Below are 12,400 nucleotides of genomic sequence, written 5' to 3' on the forward strand. Positions count from 1 at the left end.
AATGACGTGAAATTCAAGGAATATTATTGAAAGTATTTTTTTTCGTTGTGAAGAGTATGTTTGATAGAGCGCGACGTTTCCGACACTCATAATGGAGGAATGCATCGGACTCTTAACTTGACAGGCATGAGACAGTAGACAACATTGCAAATATGATAGTGAATACCGCTTTGGAATGAATCTTTGACCATTTATTTGAGAGCTGTGTAGACTTTTTAACTGTAGCTCAATATGTTAATTTATTTTGAAAAAATACTGTTTTTACAAAGTCTTGACCTCTATGAGTAAGTTAAGCTTCAATCGTTAGTTGGCTATACCATACACAGCCCTCTGAAAGTGTTGGAGTAGTGTTGGCATTCATTTTCCAGTGCAGAAATCCGATCCGATTGACGTGGATGTGAAATAATTCATTCAGTCATGATTTCAGACAACTTTTAGTCATTTCACCAAATTATACAGGAGCTTAATTACTGAGGTAATTAGTTAAGGCCCAGACGCATTGTATCCGTGTCCGAGAATTAATTTGCTTGACTTGTTGAACAACCCGTGACAGTCATTACTAGTATTCTTGGTTAGGATTCTATTTTGTTATTTTGTGCTAGTTTTGGGAGAATTAGACGGAAACACTGAACTTAAAACTATAAGTTCATTCCCAAAAACTGACAGGTTTTCTCTATCAGTTCTAAAATTTGAGTTTGTTTCTTTCAACATTGTCTCTTGCCACAGTAAGGGTATCAAATTTAGTACTGCTCTATTTATCTAATCATTTTACCTCGCCCATCAAAGAGTTGTAAACATTTTATTTTCAACCTCATATATTCAGTTTCTTCCTCTGTTACTTCCTCATTTTCTGAATTTTTTGTTTGTGTGAGTCAGGATTCTTTTTTCAATCCTCTCGACATGTTCCTTTCTACTTTCTTTTTGAAATGTCTGTGTGTCTGGAATGAAGTATTTTGTGTTCAATTCTCTTCTCTGTTTCGAACGCTTCTCTGGTTGAACGCCACTGAGTGATGCACTTGTTGCGATATTGACTAATTGTAATTTAAATTATTACATCATTGTTTTCTCTGTATTTCAGATTTTTCTTTCTTGTCAAAGTGGTCCCGAATAGAAATTTTGTAAAATGATGGACGACATAGATAGTGGAGCAGCACAGTCTGAAAGGAAATCAACTATTATATTCAGAAGGTTACAGCAGGTCTGTACATGTTTTGAAAACTGTCATTTCCACTTGACAAAACTTTTGAAAAACAGGGTTAAACCATTTGCCTTTATCTATGTCCCATTCTTCCTTTTAGAGATATCAAAAATTACTGGATGATTCTACTCCACATACCATTGGACGATGGGCATTTGCAATTTTTTTGCTGTTCTTCTTCCTGGGCAGAGTGCTTATAATGCAGGTCTGTATTTTAGAAGAATAAAAAAATGTTTGGATGTGTGTCTATTATAAGTTGGTAATATGATCTTTCTCTCCTTTTCTTAAAAATATATTTTTAGGGCTGGTATATTGTGACGTATGCATTGGGAATCTATTACCTTAATCTGTTTGTTGGATTCATCACACCAAGAATAGATCCCGCTCTGGAGTTTGATGGTATGGATGTATAGTTAGTTACAATGACAACCCATTCACAGCTATATAATGCACTGTAATGTATTACATTGCTATTTTTTTTCAGATGATGCTGGTCCAGAGTTGCCAACCCGGGCTAATGAAGAGTTCCGCCCCTTCATTCGGCGCTTACCAGAATTTAAATTTTGGTACTCGGTCACTAAATCAACATTGATTGCAGTATTTTGTACATTTTTTGAAGTTTTCAATGTTCCTGTCTTCTGGCCAATTCTTGTGATGTATTTCTTCACCTTGTTTGGAATTACCATGAAGAGGCAAATCAAGGTGAGTTCAAGTGATTTTACATTCCTATTTTGACATTCCAAGTGATGAGGATTTTTTTTGTGCCGCTTATGTGGTAGCTAAGGAAAATCTTCTTTGTTACAGCACATGATCAAGTACCGGTATCTACCATTCACTCATGGGAAGCCAAAATATCAAGGCCATGAAGAACCAGGAAAGGTGAATAACTCTAAGTGATAGTATACTTGGTACCTGAACCTTTATTTTAATCTCTTTTCTGTTTGGGACTGTGTCTTGCCTCCTTGCATTTCTGAGTTTTCTGTGTGCCTTGAATCACTCTGTGGTAAAACTTAATGAGAAAGAGTTTTAAGACTCCAGTAACAAAGGGTAAATCAATGAATGTATATGCCTTGTGTGAATTCATTGGAGGTTTTGGTAAGGTAGTTTTTCTTATGTCATCGTATTCATAGGAAATTCTTGCTTAGTATGGAGGTGCCCCAAAGCAATTTTTTGTCTAATGGAGTCACAAGCACTGAATAGAAAATTATTGGTATTGTCAGAGGTCATGTTAGCTTTAGTATATTATTTTCAAGTTAACCCGTCCTTGACATTTTGTTACTTTCTTAAGGAGAGCATTTTGATACTGAAAATATAAAATAAAAATGTTGGTGAAAAATTTAAGGGTTTTCTAACTTGAACTGGACAGATTGTTTGGACAGTAAGAGAGATGTACCCCTTTGAACTGAACATTACATTGTGACATTTGTTTCCATTTGTTTTTTATTAGTAACATCCTGATCTTAGCACTATACTATGATCGTGAGATGGATGTTCAATTTCAGTGTGTTCTCTTCTTTTCTTTTTCTTATGAGTGATCATTTGGAGTTAGATATAGTAGATTGTTGAATACAGTAGGAATTATGTTGAAAAGTTCCTGTAAAGTGTTGACAAGAGATCATCATAATCTCTTGGTGTTAAAGTCGTCATATTGACAGGGAGTATAGTGAACCATTTCTTAACTCATGCCAAAAAATTATTATCTATCTGTTACGTGAATACCTGGAGGCTATTTGGCTTGACCAATCCACTACTGTGCATAATTCTTGTAATTTGAAGAGAAGCTGCAGAAATCTTTATTTATTATTAGTTTCTTTTAAATTTTAGTAGTTTTTCTCTCAGCCAGACTTCATCTTGTCCTTATTTCAGTCAAGCATTCCATAGCCTTGTGTGGTAAATACCATCATTGATCATAATCATTTTCATCCATTGTTGTTGATTGTTACATACATACCACCAGAAAAAAGAAGAAGAAAGGATTTGTTCTAAACATGTTTACTGTATTTTTCAGTATTAACATTCTTTTGTGTCTGTCCATGGCTGAATATGAAACTTCTTGTACTTTTGAATCCAATATTTCTGTTAGAAATTTTGAATTGTTAAAATTAACTAGTTCAATTGGAACTTTTCTTCAGAGAAAGTTTCTTGTCTGCATTTATAAATTGTTGTTGTTGTTTTAAACTAATTTTGTTGTTTCATTATTGCTACTAGTTTTTCTTAACATTATCCCAATTCCTGTTCAAAATGTTCCATGTCTTGCAGTCAAAAGTTGTCAACGTAGGCCAGGAAGAGTTATGTTTGGAAATGGAATGTTAGGTGTTGTTTCATTCTTTGATCATTGACCAGCTTGTCTTAAAGCGCAGAATATAATCTTTGCATGTGTCTGTTTAGTCCTTCAGACACCTTTCTTAATTTAAAGAAATATTTGAAAGTGTTACCTTATAATTTTGAATAAAATGTCAATGATGGCAAACCACATACTTCTTATTTTGGACCACTTTTCCCCTCAGAATTGACATTTTTCATTTTAAAAGCATAACAAGATATTGTTACGGTAAATGCTGGTGTGTCATTAAACTTTCTTAAATATCTCAAAGTGCGTGGTCAAAAACTCACTTCATCCAATTCTGTTTTTTCCTTAACAGCTCGAATATGGTCTTCATCTTTCATTATGGTTTCTAGGAACCGCATTAAGCTTAAGTTTGTATGATGAATCTGGCTGAGGTAGTGTATTACAAAATTTTGGCCCTTTGCCCCCCTTTGCTAGGACTGCAAACTAACACTGTAATAATAATTTAAGAAACTGTGCATAGAGCTTCTAATGAGGTGACCAAGTGATCTAGTCAGTAAAGGAATTTCTATAATTTTCTTTTGTATATGTCAATATTATCATTTGTCTCTCCCTTGACAGTTTCTTGGCCTAGTTTCCCATCTTGTTATACCATAGTTTAGTCCAAACACTGACGAAGAGAAATCAGAACAGAATGTTTTGGGGAGGCTTTCACTCTATCATTTCTGCATATGATTGTGTATAATTTATAATCAATTTTACAGAAAAGCATTACAGCCACTGTTTGCCCATCGCTCAGTTTTCTTCAATCTCTACCTGTCCTTGTCCGTTTCATAGAACACACTGCTCTTTTGTTCTTTATTACTGTTTTCTTTTTCTTTTTTTTTTTAACCAAAAGCAACTCTTTCTGCTGTGACTGAGAGAGATGGTTATCGGTTTTCATGGTAGAAGTAGCAACTCACTTTGATCATGTCTGACCAACCAACCAGTATTAACTAAGTTTCTCATTTGTGTAGTATAAATACACAAATAATAGTGTGCGTTGGAAGGTCTTCATCTGGTTCCAACCAGCCATGCCAATTAACAATAATCACTATGAAACTGATACAAAGTCAAATAACTGCAAGTCATTCATTTATCACACCTCTCTACTTCTGTGTCTGTGTTCTATAAATCGGCATGACTGATTTCCGATCTACTTCCTGCTACTACCTCTCATTCTGTTTGTCATGCCATTTGTTTTGAAAGAGTTTTGTTTCACGTGTTGCCTTTGGCTATTTTAAGGTGTTGTTTTATTCAGACCAATGTGTTTTTCGCAGGTGCCTGTGACCACAAATCCCACTCAGAGAACACTAGAAGAGGTGGAAAAGGTTCCTTTACCTGCCAGTATACCATTGATTTCTTCAACTCAAGTTGTTTGACATCAATTGAAAGAGAAGTAAAGCTATGAACACTGAGAGTGAGAGGTGTGGAAGGTTTAACAGATTTTACCATGTTTTAATGTGAAGACTGGTTGTTTGGTTTGGTTATGAGCAGAATACACTACTTGGAAGAGCGTAACAGACAAGCATTAGAGCTTTTTTTTTGTATTTATTGTATAAAGTGGAAATAAACATTTGTATTATGTGATAGTGCGTTCTCACAGCTGTGTTCACTCATCTATGTGCATACAATTATGGAAAATACTTTGTCGAGAGCCCATTAGAGTTTCTATGGATATTTTAATTGTATATGTGTAAATAATGAGGAATATTATAATATATTATGCAATACAACAGTAACTCCATTCTTTGTCCTGTTTCATTGTTCCTTGTGATGTCAGCCTGCAAGGTAGGGATTATTTCCGCCGGCATGCACACCTGTGCTGCGGGACAGTAGGGGCTACGCCCAAATGCTTGAGGGAGCGGGCCCCGGGCCCCGTCCGCGTGAGGCGCGGGGTACCAGTTTACTTTCTTATCGCTGCCTTTTCAGCGTAGTAGGAAGAGAGAAGTGCGTTTAGAAGGTTGTCGTAGCTGCCGACGTGGTCGTTGTAAGTTGACGCCCGAAGATCACGCAGCCTGCTGCATTCCACTGAGTGAGAGAGCGCAGGAACACCGAGGGCTGCCGAGCCGAGGGGTTGGTTCCGTCGTTCCATCCGTTGGTCAGACCGTCAGACGCAGAGAGGGCGATAAGGGCGGACCTCGAATTCCGGTCTGCCGTTCACCGCGAGTAGCGAGAGTGTCGGGGACAAGAGCAATGACTTCTCAGTGCTATCTGCTATCGGTGGCACGGGGGTGGGGGTTCTTGCCTTTCTTCAGGTCCATACCTACGTTTCGGCTTCACCTGTCCTAACTTTTCGAACTTTGCAATTGAGAAGCCTGATAGTTATTGGATAAATAAATCAATGATAACTTGCTGGCACAATTTTACTATACTCTACTAAAGCCAAGATAAATGAAACAAAAAGAAACTGTAAAATAAACGCTCGCTAGAAGAAAACTAGAACACAAACTGAAGCTACAGGCTCTGTCTGGGCGTAATCAAAAACTGGATTTGATCGACAGATGGTTTGAGATTTGGGTTGCTGATTGACAGCGCGACCTCTGGCGGAGCCCTGGCCGAGCCCACGCACGGCACCGACGTATAATTGAATGATTATATGTTACGCTTTGATGCGGGAAACTGGCCCAAGGAGAGTACACTACAGCTCGTTGTGAGGGGGAAGGGGGGCGGCGTGTACCTGCAACCCCCGCCGCGCCACGCGGGGGAGGCGAGAGGGGGAGGGGAGGGGGAGTCACGTTTGGCCTAGTTCGCCGTAAAGTCCGCCCGCCGTTCACTGGCGTGTCCTCCCCGTCCGTCCAGCGCGATCCACTTGGACGCGCGTGCTAGGCCCGGCGTGGCGCGGCGTGGCGCGGGTGCGCGCGGGCGGCTGGCGGGACACCGCAGGGCCGCAGGGGTGCGCGAGGTGAAAGTTGCCACTTATGCAAATGGGACGTTGCCGTCGGTTGTTGTTCAAGTCGTTACTGCTGCACGTGAAATGAAAATTGACCGGCAGCATGGCAGGGGAGACTGTTGCTCGCGCGCCACGCGGGGGTGGAGCAGTCAGGGGGCCTGCTGAGGGGGCAGTCACCCCTGACCCGAAAAGAGAGTGTGTGCCTGTGTGTGAGAGTGAGTGAGTGAAAGGAGGAGGGGGAGGGGACTTAGTCAATGAAACAGGGCCAATCCGGCACGATAGGTAGTTGAGATCGCGATATGGAACGAGGTCCAGGTCATTCGGGGTCGCCCCGCCCCGCCCCGCCCTCGCCCCGTGGTTGGCTCGCCACCGGTGGCTAATTTGGCGGCCCCGTCTATCGCGGCCTTGGCGGCCCGGACGAGGAAGCGCGTTCGCCGCGGCGCGCGGGGCGTTCCCCACTTCCGGTTCGCGTTTCCCGCGGTTCCCCGCTGCGGCGCCACGCCTACTCCGCCACCCCTTTGCCTGCCTTGCCTTCGCCGCAGCCATAAGGAAGGGCGGCGATGGCGCACGATGGTGAGACCGCGGTGCGCGAGGTGCGCGAGGCGCGCGAGGCATCGCAGTGCGCCTACCCACTACCCAGTCCCAGTGGTGCGCCGACAGTGCCTCTCTCTCGCACCCCTGCGGGACTTGCGGGACGCCCCCGAGCGCGAGAGAGACAGAACCGGCCTGCAGCCCCAATCATCGGCCGCGTCCGCCGCGTCGCGTGTCGGCCGCATCCCCATTCTATCGCTGCGTGTTGCGCACCACGGCGCCACGGGGAGAATCGAGGGCAGGATTAAAGAGGGCAATGCTTTGGAGGGGGGGGCGATCCGAACAGGGGCATAGTTTGTTTTGCGGAGGCCGCGCGAGCCCTGCTGTGGTGCAACGCTGCAGCTCTGCAACACTCCATCCGTCGTCGGCGTCGGCCAGGTCCGGTCGGGCGCGCCGATGTAGTTGGTGCTAATCTAATTTGGCCAGCGTTGGCAGTGCCATGACAGCTTACAAGGAATCCAAGCAGGGTCGGGCTGTCACTCCCGGAGGAGAAGTTTTTTTTTGGGGGGGGGGGACGGTTCGGTTCTCGACGGTCACCTGAGGCTATTGCCGTGCGGGGTTTGGAACGTTCTCGAACTCGGCGGCCTCGCTGCCGGACAGACTGACACCGGCCAGGCCGAGCCAGGCGGCCACCCCATTTCCCAGGGCTCTCCGCTCTTCGGCACGCGAGCTACGCGAGCTACGCTAGCCGCCATGGAAAGGCTCGGTGTGGTTCGGTTCGGTTCGGTTCGCCACTTCCGACGGCTGTTTGCCCTATTTGGAGGCCCGGCCGGCTCGGCGCTCGGCGCGCACCCCGCGCCATGATTCCGATCCGCGTTGTTTGTTTAGTCCTCGTCGGCGTTGCCTGAGCTGACAGCCCTGCCTAGACGGCTGGCGGCGCCGGCGGGGCTCATGCTGGCCTAGTTGGACTCCTCCATCGACGTCCGATCCGATGGAAAGGGTGGAATGGAGTCACATCACATGTAAAATTCACTTAATCCAGCCGGGGCCGGCGGCCTACTCTGCCCCCAAAGCCCCGGCACGCGAACCAGGCAGGCAGGCGGGCAGGCAGACACGCCACTCATCACGACAGGCAGGCAGGCAGGCAGGCAGGCAGACAGACTCGCTTCGCTACACCCGCCAGACGGGGCGGCACCAACGTCCCTTGGCAGACTTTGCCTGCCTCTGCTTTGCCTGGCTTTCCCTGGCCACCCCTGCAGAGTCACTCCACTCGACTCCACCCACCGCCCCACGCGGCGCACCGCCACGCCACGCCACAGACAGTCGGCACGACGGCACCCTGGCCTGGTTGCTCGGCCGCCTCGACCGCCCCGTCTGCCTGCTCTATTTTTCATGGCGACTCAAACTGTTTTATTCCTCCGACAGACACCCTGTCGCCAGCCTGGCCGGGCCGTGCCGCGCTCGCGCGCGGTAACTCCTCCGCCGCTAGCGTCGCGTGGCGGACTTTTCCCGCCAAAAAACGGCAGTCTTTCCCGCGTCTTTACGACTGGAAACGCCGGCCAGAGTTTGCGGTCGGGGCGGTGGCGACTTTTGCTCGCCGTCAAGAAGACCGAGGCCCTCGGCAGCGACTCGGCGACGACGAAGACGACGTCGCCAGGCCGTCGGCCGCACTCGTGACGTCGTTGTTTGTCCCGCGAGGGTGGCGACCATGGTGGCGACGCTGCACCTGCCGGACCGGGCTACCAGCACTCGTTTTCGTCGCTCTGTCTCTCTCACACCCATATGGGACGCCCCACGAGTGCGAGAGAGACAGAGCGACGATAGCGACTCTCGGGATCAGCCTGCTGGCCGTGCTGGTGACGAGGCCCGATTCAAAATGGACGCGGCGCGGCGTGAGGAAACGAGGAAACGCAACGCTCCGTTGTTGTCTCCTTTCTTCGCGACGCGAGCGCTAGCCGATTCTATACTAAGATTCAGGATGGAAGGCGCCGCTGAGTAGCGCGGTGGTAGATGACGGTCGACTACCTGACTCCGCCCTGGTGTGGGGGTGGGTCCGGGTCGGGGCCCGGCTGGAGTCCTTTTGTCTCCTTGCATTTATAATGAGCAATTTAAAATCTCTTAGTATTACTTCAAGATTCTAGAATTGGTATGAAGTCAATGCAGATTTGAAACCACAAGAAAAATCTGAGCAATTAAAAAAAAATTGGAGGTTTGAGTCATTATTATTTGCCAGTGTGATAAACCGGTTCAACAGGACAAAATTGTCGTAGAAACACGCCGTTTTCACAAAAGTTCATAAAATTTTAGAGTCATTTCAAAACACCGATCTATTTCTAAAAATTTCTAATAATTAATGTTTTGAATTGGTGCCAGAGTTAAAAGCCCATCACTATTCGACGGCCTTTTGTCGCGACTGTGAGGGTCGCTCTCCACCCGCACAATGGGGCGGGGGCTCCGGGGTCTGTGTCAATGAGCAGGTCAGAAATGTTGTTGCGGTAGCTGGGGAGGCGTAGCCAGCAGAAAATCGGGCCAGCGGCGCCTGGCCGCCACGAGGCACCGCGGCGGGTGTGAGTGACTCACCTCTGCGTCCGTGACTGTCCGTGACTGTCCGCGGCTCGAGGCGGCCGGCCGGTCATTATCGACGCTTTCGGTGCACTTAGGCCCCTGGGCACCGCACACCGCACTCACAGTGGCAGGGCAAAGGCCGCAGGACGTCTCGTGAACTTTTACCGTTCCGAGGAACCAGCACACACACACACACTGTCATGATTTTACCCCACCTGTAAGTCCGTTATTTTTAATTTGGGGTGCACGTCGCCATCGCGACGGGGTTCGTGTTCGCGAGGACGCACCACAACGCGCGTCCAATTAGTTACGCTTTTTATTTGTTTCTGCTTTTTAAGGGTGGGTGTTTCTTTTTTGTTTTTCCTTTTCAGTTGTCGTCGCTCGGCGAACGTAGAATGGTGAATGGTAGGGGAGGCCGCCCGGCCGGGCCCGACGGTGTCGTGCGAAGTGGACAGGTGTACAAACATTCCGAGCCGCGAACGAAAAATGGGTGGGAAAGGCCTCTCCGTCTGCGGCTGGCCAATGGTGGGCTTGTTCAGTTGTTGATCCACGTGCGCGCTGGGTGTGCAGGTATCCGAATATAGTTGGCACACGATTTTTTCAGCGCGACTCGTATCCGAATTCTGAAAATGAGTGCGCACCGGCTCAGACAGACAAGCCAACTGAACCAACAGAAAACAAAGCCTTTTTAGGCCCATGCAAACAGACAGGAAAGAAAAAGATTCGCTTTTTGTCGTGGTTTCGGGCGGTGCGGTGTCTGGCGGCTGGCGGCAGTGCGCTGATGATGATTAACGATGCACGGTAGAAGTGGAGTCGCGGACCGTGGAGCCGCTCGGGAGTTGGCAGCCCTGCACCGCCTGCACAAAGACCGGCCGATAGCAAATTAACTTCTGATGCGGTTAATTTTGACGCGTGTCGAGATGGGTGGACTTATCAAGTAATTGCAATTATTCGTCGGGCCAAGGCCGAGAGCCTGCATGCGGGTGTAACGCCGTGGCACGCCGCCAGAGGGCGTGGCGTGGTGCGGTGGCGGCGTGGTGGGAGCACACAGGGCTGCCTGCCCCCACTGAGTGAGAGCTTCCGAGTGACGACGACGACGACGCGCCGCCTGGGAGCACGCACAGCGTAGCACAGCGTACACCCCACAAGCGCCCGTGGGTGGAGGTCTTGTCTTCCTTGGCTGCGTTTCCCGAGGCCGCCCCAAATCCCTTTGACCGCTCATTCCCACACATTTCCGTCATGTGCGAAAAACATGGGCACATTAAACGCATAATACATTAAAGTATTGCTGTAAGGCTGTAAAGACGCCGTTTCTACACCGGTATTTTACATGGAGGAATAAGAATTGGCCGTGGGAAAGGATTTTGTACTGGCGGGTGGAGCGTCGTGGCTGCTTTGTCTTCGGGTTGCCTGCCCTGCCCTGCCGCCGTCTTAGCTCGCCCGCCTCCGGCACTGCGGCCTGGCGTTGTTGACCTCGTCTCGTGGCGGTTAGCGCCGCCGACGGGCAGCCGGGGCAGACGAGCCATCGGGCGGCCCGCCGTTTCTGTTTACCCATCGCCAAAATGCAGTGCAGTCGCCTCACCGCGGTCATAAACACTGTGAACGGCCAACGGCCGCGCGGCGCGCGGGTCACGGCCGTGTCCTGGGACGGCGGCCTCTTCAAGGGAATCTCGCTCAATTTCCACATTATTTTTTCTAATCGTCCGCCCCCGCCTCTGTCGTGTCGCGGGCATCGTGACCGGCCATCGTGTGCATAGGGCGTGTGCTGTACTCATTTGTATTTTTAGCGGGAGGGGAGGGGGAGGCACAGTCCCGGCCACCACGTCGCGCGCGCCCTCGTCGGCCCTTGACAACCCCGTGTCGCAGCCCGGTCGCAGCCCGTCGCAGCCCGGTCGCAGCCGTCGCGGCGGACAAGACCTACTTTCCGTCCACTTTGTTTTTTGAGATTTATTTCGGGTCAAACAAGGGAAGGCTTATTTCTGGCCGGCCCTGCCTGCCGGCCTTCCTGTCCCCGTCGTCTCTCCTCTCACAGTGGCTGACCGCGCGACCCACAAAGCGACCACTCCGCGACGCACTTCTTCTGCAGGCTGAGCACTGTCTCTCTCGCACTCAAGGGGAGACAGCGTCGGAAGCAGTGCTCGGAATCGGCTTTTCCTGCACAGTGGCCTCGACGACGAGTGGCTTTCGGTCACGTGAGAAAGCACGGCGTGCGTGTGCGTGTGTGCATTGGATGCGGGGGACAGTCCAAACAGTGGTATCGCTACGCAAACGGCAACGCTAGGGCATGCCGGACGACGCAGCACACAGTGACTAAGGCCCTCCCTGTGGTGTCGCCGCTCCCCGCGCCGCCCTGTAGGCTGCAGACAGCGAGTCTCCGCGCGCCCGCAACCACGCCGCCGTGCGTGTGTCCCTGCGGGGCCCGAGTGGGGTGCGTGGGGTGCCTGCCGTGGCGGGGCCAGGCGGGGCCAGGCCAGCCAGGCCAGCGGCGTGCACAACGGCGTCCTTGCGCACTGCACCCGCAGGCCGCAGGCCGGAACCGCAGGCCGGACGCGTTTCGCCATGCCATCAATGGGGAGAGCGAAGATGCTGATGCTGGGCGAGGACCGGCCAGCATCTCGGGGCTCTTGGTGTCCTCGGGGCATGCGCGGCGTCCGCGGCGTCCGCGGCGCGGCATCGATCGCAGGGCGCGTGCGCGGAGAGGTTGGGCAGGTAGCGGCAGGGCGGGCGGCGGGCCCATGGGCGGGCCGCGGTGGGGTGGGGTGGGGCGTGGCGGGGCGGGGTGTGTCGCGGCGGCGCGGCGTGGGCGTCGCGAGTGCTCGGCTCGGCACGCCCCGGCTGCGCTCCGGACGGCCGTGCTCGACTCGGCTCGCCTAGGCCAGACCGTGTT

General features: G+C 49.9%; 1 protein-coding gene across 1 annotated transcript; it reads left to right on the top strand.

The window, feature by feature from the left end:
• The first annotated feature begins 323 nt into the window (after window positions 1–323).
• LOC117650010 (protein RER1) lies at window positions 324–5,257 on the top strand. Its single transcript, XM_034393256.1, has 7 exons — window positions 324–475; window positions 1,079–1,198; window positions 1,299–1,403; window positions 1,501–1,597; window positions 1,683–1,900; window positions 2,003–2,077; window positions 4,805–5,257. The coding sequence occupies exons 2-7, from the start codon at window positions 1,124–1,126 to the stop codon at window positions 4,904–4,906; spliced, it is 672 nt and encodes a 223-aa protein (XP_034249147.1). The 5' UTR covers window positions 324–475; window positions 1,079–1,123; the 3' UTR covers window positions 4,907–5,257.
• Window positions 5,258–12,400: the final 7,143 nt, after the last annotated feature.

Source organism: Thrips palmi, unplaced genomic scaffold, assembly GCF_012932325.1.
Source record: "Thrips palmi isolate BJ-2018 unplaced genomic scaffold, TpBJ-2018v1 HiC_scaffold_4, whole genome shotgun sequence".
In the NCBI taxonomy this organism is placed as follows: Eukaryota; Metazoa; Arthropoda; class Insecta; order Thysanoptera; family Thripidae; genus Thrips; species Thrips palmi.

Excerpts from the sequence above, each read along its gene's own strand:
- LOC117650010 (XM_034393256.1), top strand. The coding sequence starts at position 1,124 with ATGATGGACGACATAGATAGTGGAGCAGCACAGTCTGAAAGGAAATCA. Across the intron at positions 1,199-1,298 it reads TATTCAGAAGGTTACAGCAG|AGATATCAAAAATTACTGGA; the intron begins GTCTGTACATGT and ends TCTTCCTTTTAG. Across the intron at positions 1,404-1,500 it reads GCAGAGTGCTTATAATGCAG|GGCTGGTATATTGTGACGTA; the intron begins GTCTGTATTTTA and ends ATATATTTTTAG.